Source organism: Nipponia nippon, unplaced genomic scaffold, assembly GCF_047370975.1.
Source record: "Nipponia nippon isolate SJK-2023a ecotype South Korea unplaced genomic scaffold, ASM4737097v1 scaffold_2, whole genome shotgun sequence".
NCBI classification, from domain to species: Eukaryota; Metazoa; Chordata; class Aves; order Pelecaniformes; family Threskiornithidae; genus Nipponia; species Nipponia nippon.
Window position 1 is genome coordinate 130,244,698 of NW_028262336.1, and position 18,273 is coordinate 130,262,970.

At 50.7% G+C, this 18,273-nt stretch overlaps 1 protein-coding gene across 1 annotated transcript in view; it reads right to left on the reverse strand.

Moving 5' to 3' along the window:
• SLCO2B1 (solute carrier organic anion transporter family member 2B1) overlaps window positions 1-18,273 on the reverse strand; it is a 61,771-nt gene that overhangs the window by 22,732 nt on the left and 20,766 nt on the right. Inside the window, exons 3-7 of the mRNA XM_087757252.1 lie at window positions 14,420-14,557; window positions 14,157-14,319; window positions 12,484-12,711; window positions 11,274-11,372; window positions 8,612-8,742 (exon numbers count right to left, since the gene is read on the reverse strand). Of these exons, the coding sequence (XP_087613378.1) occupies window positions 8,612-8,742; window positions 11,274-11,372; window positions 12,484-12,711; window positions 14,157-14,319; window positions 14,420-14,557 (759 nt within the window). The remainder of the gene's footprint in view (window positions 1-8,611; window positions 8,743-11,273; window positions 11,373-12,483; window positions 12,712-14,156; window positions 14,320-14,419; window positions 14,558-18,273) is intronic.

Genomic DNA, 18,273 nt, shown 5'->3' on the forward strand with positions numbered 1-18,273 from the left:
AAAAAAGCCCCAAATCCCCCCAGATTTCCCAGTCTAGGATGCCTCTGCATGAGCGTGACCCTTGCGAGCGGGAGGTTTCTGTGCACATCTGCTGGCTCAACACCCACCCAAGGAGCAGCTGCTGCCTGCACATGGAGCAAAGCCCTTGAGGAGGACAAAAACTCCTCTCCCCATGCTGGCTTGGCCCCACAATGTATTTTTTTGCTTCCTGAAAGGATCAGGACGCGCATTCCTCTGGGATGAAGCAGGCGCGTTCACACGCCAAGGAAACAAGCTGTGGACGGACCGGCACGAATCCTGCCTGCTCGCTGCGGGCAGGGAGGCGAATGGTGCTGGCTCTGCTGTCGGAGATGCTCAAGCCCTGTGCTGTGCTCCTGCCACAGGGGATTTTAGCGTTACTCAGAGCAGGCAATTTGGCAAGCCAGTGTCGGTAGGTGCAATAGCAGGGGCTGGTTGCTCAGCACTACCCCGGCCGTCTGCCACAGCATCGTGCCAAGGAAAAACAAACAAATGTGGGAAAAGTCTTGCAAAATGCCCCCGCGCTTGGATTTTTCAGGATGATTCCTTAAAGGGCTCAGTTTCCTGGTGCATGTCCACCGGTGAATGGGCTCTTGTTGCATCTCATGTTTTTGCAACGGGATTTTATTTATCGCCGTCACTTCCAGCCTTGTGGGGCGATGGAGGAGGCAGACTGGTTTTCGAGGAAGGAGGATGAAGCTCCCCCACGCTTTGCATTAGGAAGAGCATCCCTCACCTGACCTCCACGTGGGGAAAGCCCCCGTTTCCCTGCACGGACATGAAAAATCATCAGGTATGACTGAGCAGGGCTGAGACCTGGACTTGCTTTGCAGGAAAGGCAAATGAAGGCAGCTTGCCTGCAAGCCAGGCTCCGGCTTTCACCTGCCTGCTATTGCACCTGCGAGAAGGGCAGCCAGAGGTGCCGACAGTCTTGTTTTATTCAAATACACCACTGGAAAAAGGGATAAATGACCTGCTCTGTGACAGAGAGGTTTTCCTTGCTTAATTTGAGGCTTCTGCGGAGTTTCCCTTTGGCTGTGCAAAGCCCTGCACTCCCGGTTCAGTGAAAAATAAGGTCAGAGAAGCTATTTTCATATTAAACAAACAAAATGTAAAACCTCATAGCCTGAAAAACAATTCTGTTCCTCCTGACTAGGTCATGCTCCCTGCAAACACTTCATTATGCCTCTTCCAGCAAGTGTGGGTCCCACCAGGGACCCTATTTCCTAGAGTGTTAAAATAACCAGCTGACAGGCACCTTGCTCACACGAAACAGGATGATTATTTTTGGCAGCCGTTTGCGCCTGTCTTTAAAGCTCCCTGGGGAAAATCTGAACGTAGAGACCAGCCCATTCCTGTAACGCGCCAGTGGCACCACCACGCCCTGCCACTTGGCCCCCAGTTGCTCCCCAGATAACACCCTGTATTTCTATTTCTAGGCTGCCTTTGCTGGTGCTTTAGGAGCTTTAATGAGGCAGCCTCAGAGCATCGCAGCCCTAGGAGCAAAGGTTTCCAGACAGAGACTTAGATTTCCCTGTCCCTGCTCTTTAACCTTTCCCCATTAACTGATAACCCAAATCGGTGCAGGCATTTAAGAGAGTTCCCTGTTGGTTATTTTCATTTCAGCTTTTCGCGTGCACTGGAAGTGCACCAGGTCACTGCTGAATAGATGGGGGAGGATTTGTATAAATGCAGGCAATCTGTCCCGAGACAGAAACTGGAGAAGTTATTTTTCACTTCCCCAGAACCGTTGCACAATGCCTCTGCCCGCACAGAAGGGTCAAGTCGCTGCCCCAGCACCATCCCACCGTGCTGGACCTGGGATGTCCGCTGGGACCCCTGGGGACAACCCCAGACAGAGCTGTCAGCTGTTTGCACCCTGCAAATACCCTCCGTGGGTTGGGAAGTCCCCAGCAGCCCCGGCAAAGGGCAGGAGGCTCCTTGCAGGTTCAGACATGCTGGCGCAATCCTGTGATGTAGCTGAGAGTGGCACCAGCATCCCTGGGGCATCCTCAGGGCAGGGCAGGAGGGGTCCTGGCTGCATTTTACCTGCAGGAGCTTCTCCTCGTCACAAACCTTCTGCTTCAGGATGAGAAGGATGTGCATTGCCTGCACCTTGCCAAGCAATCCCACCTCCAGCAGGAACGGTGATGTCCAGAGATGGTCATGTGTAGCGAGGACACAAATACATCTCTTTCAAGGTTTCTTCCTGCTTGCAGCCCCCTCCTGCCACTGTGCACCAGGTGCTTTTGCAGATAAAATAAGTCGATCCAGTCTGCGCGCTGTGGTCCTAAACTTGCCAGCTCCCCACTCCACAGCTTGAGGTATGCCCAGACAGATGGGTTTTGCCCTGGGAAATGGGAGGTGACTTCTTTACCCTCTGCTCTGCCGTGTACCTCTCCTCCAGGATGGAGCTGCGTGGCCAGCTTGGTGTTCCCCTCTTTCCCCAAGCGTCTGCTCCAACTATCCGGCAGGGCAATTGAAAGTAAAATCTGGAAATATTGTAGAGATGACAGGGGACACATCCCCCACCATCCCAGCAGAAAAACCCATCAGATGCACTTTGCTAGGATGCCACAGAGCTGTCGTGTTTCGGCATGCCCTGAGCGCTCCCACAGTTCACGTCCCTCCAGCCTCACCGTGAAACACCCCCAGAAATCCACCTTCTCTGTTCTGCAAAGGATTTCATCTCCTAGCCTCTCCCAGCCTCTCTGTCCCATCCCACAGATGGCAACCTTGCCCCTTCCACCTCCCCCATTAGCAACGCCAAGGAAGGAGCATGGTTCCTTTCCACCCCATTTCTGCACTTCTCCCAGCTGAAATGCCACGCGCGAGGCTTTGAGATGAAAGACCCAACATGAAAGAAGCATCGTCCTGCTCTTCTCTTCTGGTTGGCGCCCACATGTCCCCCAGATGGATGAGTACCTTGGGTTAGGGGCTGATGGATCAGCAGCAGCCTGTTCTCCCTCCTCAACACCGGTGATTAAATGAACAAAGGGAATGCAGTAGGTCTAATCTCTACAGACCTGGGCAAAGCAGAACACACAGCACCAAGTGGGAAACCATTAGCTAAACTGGAGAACATGAAAATTAGCAGAGTAAACATGGCTAAATAGGAGAAAGAGAGCGGAGCATCCCAGAGGGATGTACTGAGCTGCTGGGAGGTCTGGTGGCTTCCTTGGTGGTTTGACGGAGAAGCCCCAGCTAATATTTTCAGTAACCGCCTTGGCATAGTGAGAAGATATGGACTACTCAATCTGCAGAGAAGGAAGGTGGGAATTGTCCATGCAGAGTGGGCCAGGGCACCATATAGGAAAAACCAGGCAACTAGAGCGCTGAAATAACAGAAAGTGAACCAAAGAGTGCAAAGGGCATTGCCATGCACTTCGGGTTTAAAAACAATTTCTGCTGCAGAGCTGGAAATGTTGGAAATGAGAGGAGGAGAATGACAAATAGCTTCAGGTCTACCTCTGCATAAGCATATGGGGCAGCCATGGAAGGAGTAAGCGAGGAAGAACCGAGGATGGTGTTTCCAGGAGAGCTGGGGGAGTGCAGACCCTGCCGCACCACCACCGGAGACCAGATCCAGACCAGTGCAGCACCGGGAAAACCAGCTTGTGGCTGGGATGGGTGAAGAGCAGAGCTCCTGGGATGGAGAAGCTCTTTAGCAGCAGAAGACTAGCTAGCCTCCCTCATCGCCCAAAAGGAAGGCTTTCTATAACCACACCAATATGGCAATGAGTAGGAAAAAATATTTAATCAGGATTAAGGACAGAACAACAAAATAAAGGCTAAACTGTGGACTGGAATTTAGACCAAGCTTTGCAACATGCAGGGAAATAAATTTCTGAAACTACCTAATGGGAGGCTTGGGAGGAAAACACTGATGAGAGGGACTGATATCCAGAGGGGATTGCGTGACAGCAAACTGGAGCTGACGGGGCTTGGACACGACCGGGACATGTAGAGCTGCTGCCCGTAAAATCCACCTGAGCTTTCTCATGAAGCATCTGTTTGCAGATAACATGTGCTGACTTTACAGGGGCGGCTTCGTCAGGGCAAGGAGGAAGTGTCGTTCACCCCCTTCGTACAGCGTTTGGGAGATGTTTGGTTCTGCATGACTTTGGAGTGTCACAGAACGAAACCTGAACCGGGAGATAACTGGGTGTACAAGACAGATCTTGCACGCGAGAAATGCTGAGCAAAGGCAATGCTTCTGCTTTTGTTTCAGGTGCTCCCGAGAGCAGCCTTCCCCCTTTCAAACCCTTTTCACCTCACCTGCGGAGCTGCGGGGACTGGGGAGGTGATTTACCAGCTGCAACGCCACAGCCGGTAAGCCTGCAAGACAGACAGACAGACACTGTGCTGGAGCAAAACCGTGGGGAAAGCCTGTAGCAGACAGAATACCGCTGCCTGGGTTGGGGTACGATAACATCGCCAGCGACAGATGGTCAAGCACGAGCTAAACTTTGGCTCTCAGCAACTTTAAAATGCTCAGATGCTGTGGTTCTCCACAATACAGGACACAACCCCAAGAAATGGTTCAGGCTCATGGAGGCAGGATTAAACTGGAATTATTGGGGAAAAAAAATGGTCTTGACTGGAAACAGTTCATCCAGTAGCAGCCTCATCCTCTCATCCCCTGCCTGAGATCATGACAACTTTATAACTTTGCTGTGATTGTCCCTTAAATAGGATTATTCAGGATATTTTGGTGCTAGAAACTTACTGACAAGTTTCAAAGCAGAGGAATAAAAATGTTCTGGGTCTGGAGTGATTGATTTATGAAAAAAGATCAAAAGAGCGAACTCTCATTATCATTACCTTAACATTAAGTGCACAAGTCATTCCAGGAACTTCAAAGAAAGAAGCTATAAAATAAAGGTAAAGCTGGAATGTGGTTGTAGAATAAATAATCTAGATCTGTCTCTGCTGATGGGAGGAGGCAAATAAATCTCCAAATAGACAGAGGGCCATGCTGTTATTCAGTGTTTGCTGGATGATGCCCATTGAGGGGGACGGTCCTTTGTCTGGAGAAAGCACCAAGGGCTCAGATGAGTTGTATAGAGTGAGGCAGGAGAAAGAAAGGAAAATGAAGTTAGGATGAGAATCAGAGAGGAGAAATATCACTTTGGGCAGCAAGAAGGACTAAGCCATGGGCTGGTCTTTGCTGCTGTGGTCTCGTTTGGTGGATTCTGCAGTGGGGAAACGTACCCACAGCTTGGTGTGGACATGTTATTCCCAGGCAGCCTCATCATCTGCTGAGCCATGCATGCTCCCGGGGGTCTTCAGACAGCAAGCGACACAAGAACAGCCTGGTCTGGGGCACCTGAAATTCCTTTTTGACCTCCAGAAATGAAACCCACAGCTGATGGTGCAGAAACATCTCAGCTTCTTCTGTGGACAGAGCAGATCTGTGTTTTTCCCATGTGTTATTATGGCTGCCATGCCTGGAGGTAGTTGCTGTGGGTAAGATATTGTGCTGGGGCTTTACAAACATGGTGGAAAAGCCCAGCTGATGCTTCAAGTACTTGCAACTTATGGTTGCTCTGCTGGTAGCTTCTTTCCTGCTTTGGACCAGCAGAAACCCTGAAACTGAAGGCAGCCAAGGAAATGACGACCGCCTTTGAAGCTGTAGCTGTATTTAGACAGGCTTGACCCAAAGGTTATCACAATGTCCATTCCTGCTGATCTGCTGGTCTGTAAAACCCCGTGCTGACCCCATCCCTCCCTTCCCCTCTGCAGTGTGTCGGGGATGGGGCTTCATGCTGCAGAGCCCGGACAGGGAGCCAACACGGGGATCCCACCTTTCCTCGCTGCAGTGTTGCACCTCCGTCCCAAACCAGAGCCAAGCACAAGAAGAAAGAACAGCTTTGCTCTGTGCCGTGAGAGGAAACCTGGAAGCAACCCTAAAGCCACAGCGTGAGCCACCGTGTGTCCCACCCTACTGGGGAAGGGCGGCTGCTCCAGCTGGGGCAGAGGAAGGCAAAATTGGGGTCAATGCTTCACCAGCACTGAGCTTTGTGCCTGGAAACACACATTTCCTTCCTGCATTGCATGTCTTACCAACTCGACCCATCCCTTCTCCAGTGTTTTGCAATATATGCCCGGCTGGTGCTCTTCTGGAGGGGAACCACATCTCTAACAAGCTCAACGGCGGGTGCAGTAATTCGGTGGCCCTAGAGACGCTGCTGCCTCCAGCTCACTGGAGAGGAAAGGGGGCTGTCCTTCGTGATGGAAAAGCGGTTGTGCTTACACCCTTACCAAACACTGATTTACTCCAAGGGCAAGCAAGAGAAAGGGATTTACATTTTTTTTTCTGCTATACCTACAGAAAATCACCCGTGATAACGCAGATTTCCTACAAAGCTTCGAGTGCTCCCACAGCAGACAGATGTTTTACCCAGAACAGCATCTGGCAAAGTTTCTAAAGAGGCTTTTTTTTTCTTTTTTTTTTTTAAGCAGGGCCCTTTGCTGCTGCTGGCAGTGCTGATACCCACATGGGATAGGCACGAGCCGGCTCGGCTGGCCCTGGCATCTCCCATCCTGCAAGGGGGGCAGAATTTTGCCATCCTTTAGATTATTTACCTATTATTATTTTTTTTTTTTTACTGTAAACAGTATCCAAAAGCTTTCTGGGGGAAATTGTAAAATGGAGAGAAATTCAGGAAGACCTGGGCTGCAAAGGGATAAATGGGTGCTCAGCCATGTGGCAGCATTCCCTACAGGTATCAGCCAGCAGAGCAGGTGACGTCCTCGTGCTGTTTTCTTAAATCAGTATCCAACCAATCCTCCCTTAAGCTCTTCAAAACTGATCAGGCTGATCAGAGTGCAGCACTTGCAAAAAAGCACAGTTGTTTGAGTTCGAAGTACATTATTTTCTCTCAAGAGCCATTTATGAAGTTAATATTCCCATCATCTCTAATAAAGAACCTTGCTCCTAAGATGTAGTGTGCCACCCTTGCACACTGAGCAGGTTCTGCTAATATAGATCATCCGTAATGACTTTCAAGTGAACCAAGCTTCACAAGGATAAATCAGGCACCTTGCATTTAGTATCGCCCTCATCCTGCAAAGGGCTGAGCAGTTTCCACCTCATTACCTCGCAGGACTGCAGCACCTTTGCAAACCTCACAGCTTACATAACCCAGGAGTAAATCATTATTTCCCCAGAAGTGTAACTGGTACAACAGGTCACATTTTCCCAGGCAGGTGAAACCCAAATCTCCCTGAGAATCACTCATTCCTGCAGAAATTCAGGCAGTGGTAGGAGAAATGAATTATTCTGCAGCAGACGGTGCATGGACTTGTTCAGACAAGAAAGTTTCGACACTGCCCCAAGGTAAAACATACGTGAAAGACAATTACACAGGCTAGAGTATGGCCAAGGCATTGAGACGAGTGCAATTTCACCCACTAAGCGCGTCCCAGCGACTTCAGTAACATTCAAAACCATAGCATGATGCGTCCTCTAAAAGAACAACTTGTTTTGTGTTATTCCTCGCGACACGCCGGTTGCCAGAAAACCAGGACCCACAGCCAGCAAAGCTGTTGGGAAGCTTGCAAGCTGTTTCTCATCTTGGCATGAGCACTGAAGCACTCAGGAGGGCTCCGGAGAAGTTAAAAACCCTGGTCGTAAACACAGAGCAAAGTACTGTCCCACCAGTGGGCTCCAGCAAGAGCCAGGGACAAGCATCCCCCGAGCAAACTGCAGGCAGGCAGATGTCGGTTTGGCTTGCAATAAGGGGTCCAGGCAGCTAAAGGCTTTTCTCTACCAATTATCTCTGACAATTTTACAGAGCCAGGGGGTTTAGGGGCTGGAAAGTGTCTAAAATCCTTTTGCTGAGCAAAGAGGTCGCAGTGAGAAGAGGCGGCGGGTGAAGCTGGATGCTGGAGCAGCAGCTAACCCCGAGCCCCACGGACAGTGAGTGGTGGAAAGGGGCTTTTGCAGTGGAAACGAGACAAACCACCCGCCAGCTTCAGTGTTTCAAACACCTCAAGGGAACAACCCACTTCCAAGAAAAGGCTCCTCATGCATTATTCATATTTCCTATGAACTGAGACCGATTTCCTCATCGGGCACATGTGGCTCCTCCTAAAGCGAAACAAGGGCCATCGGTGCAGCATCTCCCACCAGCTCCCAAAAGAGATGCAGCAGAAGGAGCAGGACCACTGCTTCCCTAGGGGAGGCAAGGAGTCCCACCGCCAGGTAAGCCAGGAGGGCGGCTGTGAGAAGGACCTCAATCCACACAGGGCTTGCCTGGTGCTGTATGTTCCTATGCAGAGCAATCAACTCACAGGTGCTGTTTCCATGCCCCACCAAGGAAATTATCACATCCATTGAGCTGCTTGCACCGTGCTGGGTTTCACTAAGCATCTGCTTAGCATACAAGAGCCTCTGACATGGGAGACGAGAGCAAGCCCCAGCTCTCATCTGACTTTGGGGTGCAGCTATAAACTGCATGACCACTTCCATAGTCGTGTTTCCCATGGACACAGCCGCTGATGCTGGCGGCGAGGGAGGAACGTGTGTATAAACAGATGAGGTATTTATGTGCAATGCCAAAAGGGCAATCCGCGGCATCTCTCTTACCTCTTTCGGCATTTCCCGTGGGAAGAAGAAATAAGGCACCGCAGACACGGCCACGAGACTGGCTGCGACCAGGAAACCAAGCCACCAGGCGCCGACCCACCGCGGGTCTTTGTTTGTGAGCTGGACGCCGTCTGCAACACAAATGGAGCAGTGGGCATTAAATCAAAGGTGAACAGAGGGTCCCCAGTGCACCAAAGGGATGGTGATGGGTGGCCCCAGTCACCCCAATGTCAGCGTGCTCCAGGGTGGTGGCTCCCAACCTGGGGACCATCAGTTTGGGGCTCTGAGCAGCATTTGCACCTGACTCATCCCATGGTGCTAAATCACATTTCATTCTTCATTATCACCAGGGTGTCTAAAAACCCACTCAGCCCTTTGGACGGAGATAACTGGGACAGGGATGTCCTAGCGCTGGAAAGGCAAAGGAAAGCATCCCCATCACGGCTTTTTCAGAGAAAGGATACCCATGTTGTGAAAAAGCTTGGAAATACTCACTCAAGGGGATTAAGCCATGGCGTATGTCGATACAGAAGGAAAAAGCCTTTCTTAAGATCAAAACGGAGTTAACTCCAATTAACTTTTGGCATCCAAGAGCACTGGTTTACTTTTTTCCAGTCCGGCTCCCCACACAAGGCTCCCCTGTTCACAGCAGGACTTGGACCCTGGAGCTCTGCCCACCAGTCCAGTCCAGCAGCCAGTGCCTGGTTTGTAGCTCAACTAACAGAAGCCAATCTTTAAAAATGCTTTAATAAGGATTATATCCCTTTCTGCTGTCTGCCTTCCTTCAGTTCGCCCAGCCTCCTCTCCTGTCCCCCCTCAGGGCACTCTCCAAAGATAACATTTTCTGTGGGGAAGGTACTTGGCATAAATAAAACAGGATATGCAGAAGCCAGAATGCAAATTCACAACAGTGTGAGTCTGAACCAAGAAATATTTCTACAGAAAAAGGGGATACCTGTGGCTAGATAGCATTCACAAACAAGCCCAGGAAATAAATCCTCCCAGAAACCTCTTCCTTAACTGTGAGGTTTAACACAAGTGAGCTGTTCTCACTGGGGGGGTGCAATTAAAACTGCAATCAATTTACTGGATTTTGGCACGGTGGATGCTGCCACATCTAATCTCCCATCTCTGGAAGTAACAAGTGATAGGACAAAGAAATTTGATAATCCCCTCCCTGCACGGTGCATTTAGCAAACTGGAACTTTAAATCCCTTCCTGAATAAACACCAACAAGTTTTTTTCTAGGAAAACGTGAGGTTAAATGAGATTTAGCATTAAGCAGCCACAGCTCGATAGCTTTCCCCAGTAGGCTGAAGACATCTTTAGGCTGAAGACAGCTCTAAACCTGGGTGTTCTCCAGTTCTGGCTACTCAGGCACATTTCTCTTCATTGTCCTTCTGAAGAAGATGGCTTAGAAGAACTGAGCATCAGGGTGTGCAGGCAGACTGCAGACCCTAAGCCCATTTCTTCACCCTTCAGAGGCAGGTAAGCCAAGACTCCAGACACCTCGCCAAGGCTGACCCACTGAGGAGGACGGATAGGTGCAGCAATAAGCTTGGAGGTCGCCTGACAGGAGGAGGCAATGTTGAGACTGGAGTGTCCTCTTGTGCTGCAAATATCATAAATGTACAGAGCGACAAAGTCCAGGTGAAAAAACATCTGGTGACGTCAGTGAGCAGGAATGAGCTGGAGGCACCCAGAAGGAGCCCAAGATAATGCATCTGTAGCGTCAACACCCGCTGCTCATCCAGCTCCAGCCCCAGCCCTGATGCTGTCTGGTCACCACCCAAGGGAGCCTGTCCGTCGTCCTTTTCCCCACGTGAGGATACGCTGAGCTGTATAACAAGCGTCTGCTCTGTTACTAACTGGGAAAGAGCCTCTTGTTTTCCAGGCTGAGTTTCAAGAGCAGCCAAAAAGGAGACGACTACAAATGCTTTAACAGCATGGCTCAGGCAGAGTTTTTAAAGGAATTCCCTTTCATGCTCCTCTCCCTACCCAGCATTTCTCTTCTACTTGTTTTCACCTTCCTCTCACCCTACCCTTTCCTCTGCTTCTTCACGTCTCAGGGTCCTGGTACCCATTCTCCATTCCTTCTCCCTTACTTCTCCCCTCCGTCTGTCTCTTTCATGTTTCTCTCTGGGTTTTGCTCATCCTCCACATCCCCACTCTTCCCTGGTGCTGGCTGGAGGCAAAACGCTCCCACTGCTGTTGCTGGCATATGGCAGAAAATTCGTAGAAGAATGAAAACCAGGTCTGCTCTAAAAGCACAATGCAGACGGGCATCCCAGACCTGGCAGCAGCCCAGGGGCAAGGGATCCCCAGGTCTGAAGGAGGAGAAAACGCCGATTGAAATATGGGATTCCAGCAGCCACGGGGCCAGGTTTAACCCTGCAGATGTGTGTGTGACACTGAGTCGGGTGGGAAGGACCCACTTATTTGGGCCATCCACTGATGGGACCCGTCCCAGAGCATCCCCAGGTGATGGAAGTGCTTTAACAGGGGAGATAGCAAGCAAAGGGAGCCAGCCCCTGCCCCGCAGGTTGCACCCTCATCCCTTGGGGGTCAGGATGCCCAGAGAGGAGCTGGACCACTGCTGGCTCAGTAAATGGGAGGCAGGGTGAAGGGTGCCGGCCGGCTCTCCGAGGGCACGTTCACTCACCTCCGGTGACTTTGTCAATGTCGACGTAAAAACGCAGCATGGCAGAGCCCAGCATGAAGGCCACTCCCGGCCCGATGACGGTCACGGAGAACAAGATCCCTGCAGAGGGGTGAGAGCGGAGAGGGGCTCAGCCCTGCGTGAAGGGACCAGGGGGGACAAGAGGTGCCTTGAGGCAGGACCGCGCTGGACCAGGGTCCACTGCATCTGCCTTCAGCACGGGCTGTTTCCCTGGCAGCTTTCTTATCTCACGCCTTTCGAAGGATAACAACCCCATGCTTTCCAGGATTCCTCCACAAGAAAGGTTTTGCAAAACTCAGATCTTCCCTGCCACTTTTCTTCAGCCTCCTAGAAAGACTGAAATACACCCAAGAACAAAATGTGCCCCTTGGTGTAAGAAATCCAGGAAATGTAAAGGGTTTTTTACAAGGTTAAGGAGATAAAAGTTATCAGCAAACTCTCCTATGTGAATTACTGGTAAAAAAATCAAACACGTGTAAGATTCAACTCCTCTCTTACAGGTGACCCTTTCAAATACGGTTCAGAGGTTGGAGCATCTATTAAAGCAAAATTTGATGCAGTACTTCCAGTCTCTTGACAGTAATGACCTGTTTTTGAGTCACCCTTGCTGTCCCATTCAGTTCAAAAGGCCATCACAGATAACAGCTGGAAAAAGGCTAGAAGGACCTGCAAGGACCATCTTGTCCATCCCACCACCCTGGGACATCCCTCGCAGCTGTGGGCCCAAGCTGTTCTCCAGCACCCCCTCCCCTGAAGGATACTTGCCCACCTCCCAGGTGGTTGATCCTGTCTTTTTAGCTTCCTATAATTTTCCCTGTATCTAAATAAGGTCTTCATCGCTGCATCTTGAGCCCATAGCTGCCTCCTGTGAACACGGAGACCAAATTATTCCTGTTATCCTTGTTGAAGCTTTTTTGGAGGAGGACAAAGTTGTGTCCCTCTCCGGCTTGTCATTCTCAGGCCAAAAATCCCAGCATCTCCCCAAAATCATGTTTTCCAGGACTCCTGGTCTGTCTGCAGTTTGTCCAAGCTTGAAGCAGACTAACTATTTTTGCAGAAACCTTCCTAGCACTGGCTAGAGCAGAAGGGCTGTAGCAAACTCTGCTCTCATTAATGCAAATTAGTACTCTCTGGCCTTCCTATGGAGGGCTAATTCTGGTTTCCCCTCTTCCCACAGCAGCCCCAGCCTTACCCAAATAGAGGGGGGAGTTCCTCTCATTGGCGAAGTCGTCGATGTAGGAGATCCCAAAGGGCTGGATGGGGACGCCACCGATGCCCAGCAGCGCCTGGGCGACAAACATGACGAGGAGGACCTCGTGGTTCTCCCTGGCGGCATGAGGGGTGCAGCCGGCATCGCTGAGGTTCCTCTGGGACCTCGGCACCCCGGGCTCACACAGGTCGGTGGTGTTGCTGAGCATGCCTGCGATGACAAGGGGAAGCAGGTCTAAGGGGCTCAGACTGGAGAAAGAGCTTCCCTAAGATAGCAGCAAGGACGTAGATATGCACTCAGTAGATGTCAGGAGAGAAACGTCAGTGGAAGAAAATGCAGAGAAAGTGCAAATATTACTGTGCAGATGTTCACAGCGAGATGGATGCACGTGCCACAAAAAGCCATCTTCATGGAAAACGCAGAGCTGAGATCACTTCCAGGACCTTTGATAGATCTTGCAATAAAGGTAAGTAAGCAAAACTGCAGACTTTGTGAATAGCTACTCAGGAAATGAGAACTCATTTTACCCAGAAATGGATTACAAAGCTGCCTAAGTGAAAGTGCTGATTCTAGCACCCTTATCTTCCTTAAAATACTGGGGGAGGGGGTGGTGGTGTTTATAGCAGGATTTCCATGGTTATGCCCCAAATCATGTGCAACTGTGAGTGCTTGACACAGGGCCACCTGCACCAGCACTCCTGAAATGCATGGCTAATTGTTTCCAAACTGTCGTTAGCACCTGACCCCTCTTTGCATCCATGAATTATTCACCTATTAAGTCTTCCTTTGGTGGCTGCAGCTGTGTGAGCCAGCTGCGCTCTCCCTGATGAGCCAGAGAAAAGCTGTTTAGTGGAGGTTTCTAAAACATTTGCTGGACCTTCATGGCAGGATTTGGGAAGGTAACGAAAGAGTGGGTTTCTCCTTTCTTTCTCTTCTCATCCCTTCACCTTCTTTCAGGGAGAAAATCCAAAATCCACACTGACCTGCTCCTCCATGAGTGATTTACACCTGCATGTTTCTCACAGGAGCTTGATTTTCTAGTAGGGTCTAAAACCTCAAAGCATTCCCTCAAAAACAGCTCAATTAGGCATGGGAAGACAGGTGAGGTACCCCACAAGCAGAAGTAAGGTGTGAAACCAATGCTCCCCCATTGCAGACAACAGCGTTTCACCCCCAAAGCTGCCCCATTGGGTTGAATCAATTCCCTTCCCATACCTCTTGTTTCCTTCCCGTAAAGGGCTTAGAGACCTTATCTTAACGTTCATGAGACCTTATCTGCATTATGAAAATAAGGGAGCAGTTCATGTGCATGAGGGCAACTTGGTTCAACACATGGAAGATGAGAGCCCTGATGGCTGGGGAAGACCCTCCTGCTACCCGGTGTTTGTCTGCTGCGTGGATGTGCAGAAGACAAGGGGAATCAGAGGCACAGCCTATGTTTTGACGGTTTTCATGCCCTTTCCTGTGGTTCCAGCTGTCCCCTGGCTCTGCTTCCCACCATCAGCTGTTGCCTCTTGGCACCGAGATGATTTCATTCTCATAAAATTAAAATTCCCGGAGGACAAATCTACAGCTTGCAGCTCCCAACCCCTTGAGGGAAGGTCATGTCCTTTATCTGTCCCAAAAGGCATAAAATAAGTTCCTAGAGTACCTACTGGCAATGGATTGGTCATACTCGTAGGGTCCAGTTATGAAGTGAGGGAGAGACATGAGGAACCCAGCCAAGGAGACGAGGATGGCACCGCAGCCGATGAAACGGGGTCTGTGCACTCGGCTCCCGAAATAACTTATGAAGACGATCAGCAACGTGTTTCCAACCTGCAGCAGGACATACAGACCAGGAGGTCTCACAAGGGAACGACAGGAGCATGGGGAGAGCGGTCACCAGGTAGACTAGGAGAAGCAAGCCGGTTTTCACCTCATTGAAGGAAGCGAGCAGCCCTGACGTCTGGCTGGAGAGGCCATATCGTCTTTCGATGGTTGAGATGGAGCTCTTCAGATAGCCGGAGACCAGAAGCTGGGAGAGCTGCAGGAGCCCGTGGCAGAAAACGAAGAACTGCCAACAAAAAAGAGAGCATCCAGCATGGTTACTGCAAGCTGCAACATAACAAATCTCCTACACAAAGGTGTGATTATTGAACATGAACCTTCGACCATGAGCCTTTGAAATATTACCCTCCCTCCCGCCATCAGTGGTCTTCTGAAATTAGGTCAGGGCCATTAAACAGTTCTCTGCCAAAAATGACAAAAGGGTTAGTATTTGCAAGGAGAGAATAGTTTCTTCAGCTGAAAGTGGCTTTGGATAAAGAGATGGCTGCACTTGGGATTCTGCTAGTTTGTGTTGGCCTTGGCCCAGAGATCCAGCAGCAGAAGTGGAAGGTTGCACAACCTCGCCGCTCCCGTCCAGCCCGAGGCAGGCAGCCATCCCCAGTGCTGGCAGGAGCTCTTCTGGGACAGGAACGAGCCCTTCTGCACACAGCAACAAACAGCTTCTTTAGAGAAAGTCAGGAGAAGGTCAGGGAGAATAATTCAGACTTTCTGTTTTCCTTTCCTTCTGGATGTAAAGGACGTATCTCCTTTTGGAAAATGTGATGATTCATCTCCACTTCCAGAAGGAAACCTTGTCAAAGACCATCAGCTCCCAGAAAATCATCTGACCTGATCTCTTCCAGAGTTTGGGACGTACTGGTGCTCAGCTGCCCAGATGAACACGTGGCTCAAACTGCCCCACCATTACTGAGAGCAGCATCCATCTTCCTGCTCCTCACACAGAAGCATTTTGCAAGTGCCGAAGGAACTGTCCCAGGAGGGATGGAAACCACCTCCCCTTCATCCACAGGTCTGCAAAGTACTCAGCAAAGGAAAGGAGCTGGCAAGCCTCCTCCTTCTCTGCTGCCACATGGCTCTACACAAGCATCCTTCCAGTCCCCAAATGAGTTAAAACAAACTAACCAACCCAAATGGTCGCATATGCTAAGGAGATGGACCGCTCATCTCACTGCAGGAGAGGCTGAATATTCCTGGGTCCTTCCAAAGCTGATGCCCTCAGCCTCGGATGCTGCCCAAAGCCACAGGGTGCTGCTTTTGGCAGGTGTTTCCCCAGTTGCTGGCCAGAGCAGGGCATTGCTCCGGCTCTGCCTGTTTTGCAGCCAGCTCCCACCAGGCAGGAGTCTCGACTGGAGGAGCTGCTCAGCCTGGCCTGGGTTTCTGCTATGTCTCATTCTCATCCAGGGCTGAGGTGGCATCACGGCCTAACTGGACTGCTCTGTAAGCAGAAGGACTATTTACAGCACAAAAAGGGGAAAAGGATGGTCAAGCCCCCTCATCTCCCTGAGAGCTGGAGCACCGGGGTATGGGTACCACCACCAAAAGTGATGCCTTGGCATCACACAAAGCAGGATGCAATCCAGCATCTTCCCCCTTCCACGCTCATGTCACCACTGAGGGGTGCAATGTGTTTGGACTAGGAAAATGTCACCCAGCCAAAGAAAAACTTTCCCCGAGTCAGCTTTGCTAAAACTCCTGGCCAAGTCCAGGCACTGTTTCCTGAATCCATGAGTTCAGATGGAAATGTTGAGGCCAGATTCATTTTTTCCAGACATCCGTAACACAGAGCCCAATGGCTGTGCAAATCCAGGACCTTCCCACCACGTTGGTTTACATCAGCTCAGCAGCCACTGCCCCGCATCCTCTTCAGCACAGAAGGTCAAAATGGGTTGGGAATCTGCTGTTTTGTTCTCCCCTATCTGGGCAGACTAAAGCACAGAAAAGCGAGATGGCCCTGCAAAGGACTTGCAGTGGCTTGGTGTCAACACCGGGCAAGGACCCCAGTTCTTCTGGCTCCAGGGGCTGTTTGCTATTAGCCATCAGATCACAGCACGGCTGGTGCTCTGCCATGAAAAGAAGGAACAGACACACGGACTTTAGATCTGCTGGAGAGAAAGATGGCCTGCTTTGTCTTTGGCTGCACACACGGTGCTGCATTTTGTCCTACAGCAAAAATCACTCGTTTACATTTCTGTATCTGATCGAGACACCTGGCTCTCTAATTTGTATGGTCCGGAAAGATGCTCCTTGTGCCTGGAAGGAGAGACCGTTACTGACAGCAGCGTGACCCTCGTAAACAGAGGGAGGGATTTCCCTGAGGACCAGCTGCTGCAGAGCATAAGCTCAGCTCTGCTCGAGAGCCAAAGGGCACAAATGCCTACAGCATCTCCAAGCTGCCAAAGGTCATATGGACATGCACACCCACATGCGCTTCTCCTGTCCCAGGAGATAGCAGGGCTAACCCTGCAAAGCCTGCTTTCATCTAAATCCTTCCCTGCCAGCAGAGCCTGCTTCTTCATACTCCCAGCAAAAGGAGGGAGAAGCAGCAGCCAGCAGTGTTGTTAAGAATGAAGGCAAGACACTCAAATCAAATTATGTCTGCTTATCAGCTCCCGGGAGACAAACCTGCCAACCTAGAGCATTCCTTTCCACCCTCTCAAAGCACAGGCTGTGAATCCTGTCCACGTTACAAGCCTAACGCGGGCTTGAAAGAGGGGTGTGACACCAAAAGCCATGATTCAGGTGTCCTCCATTCACATGCATGGCTGTAAGCCTCGTTTTGGTCGAGTCCCAAAGGTTGAGTCTGTACTTGTAAATGAAAGAGGCCGGGGGCCATTCTCTGATGCCAAGGCCAGTGGGAACAGAATAGCCTGCATCCATCCTACCAAACTCACTGAGCCTTCAAAGCAGGGCGGTTTCACTCAAAACGCTTGCTGAGAATGGTCCCCAGGCCTCAGCTACTCAGGTGTTCGGCAAAGTAGTAGCTGGCCCAAGGCCAAGTCATGGAGTGGGTGATAATTCAGAGGTACGGCCAGATGAGCTGTAATGCTGAGGTCTGCTCGAGATCTCGGTACACAAAATGCCCCCCTCCATCCCTGGAGGAACTGATCCGGGGACCAGCATCAACGTGCATAGCCATGCTCCCCCAGCCTGTGCCGGGGTGAAGGTGCAGGGCAGGCTCGGTCCTGCCTTTGGGATGTGCCCAGGAATGCAGCCACACCACGATGCTCATCATGAAATGGTTTTGATTTTCTCCCAGCAAGCTGCTATTTGCAGCTCTGGTCATCAAGACCAAAACCCTAGACTGGAAGAAGGATCCTGCACTTTCTGCAGCCCCCAAAGAAACCACCACCTGTGTCCCCACAGTCTGCTCGGGTTTGGGAGATGCCATCCATGCCACAGCCTGGAGAGCAGGACTTCACAGGATGAACATCCAGACTTGGAGTGCAGAGAGCTCCTTCACTGAAATCTGCAGTGCGTTTTTATAGGCTTATCTTTCCCTTTTCTGCAATAGAAAAGCAGTACTGCTGGTCCTGGGGAACACAGAGAAGAGCAAAAGCCTGAGTCAATGCAAGCGTATGAGGACATCATTGGTGGCAGGACATCCCAAGGGGATTGCGGCAACTTAAGGAAACCGGAGGCAGAGGACCAGGGGCCTGGGTAACACCAGGGGCTGGTGGGGTGGTTAAAGAGAGCCCAGAAGAGCCCTCAGATATGCACCGTGTCCCACCGAGGCAGCCGGGACAGTGAAAGAGTGGCAAAGGCATCTGACCACAGTGCAAACAGCAAGATGAAACGAAGGGAAGGAAATCCCCACGGACTGCCTGGCAGAGCTTCCTAAGATCAAGCTATCGATAGCAGTTTTTAATTAAACATTTCAATCTTTTTTCTTCAACACATGCCTTTTTGAAAATGACTGCTGACAACCAAACACATTAGAAGGGC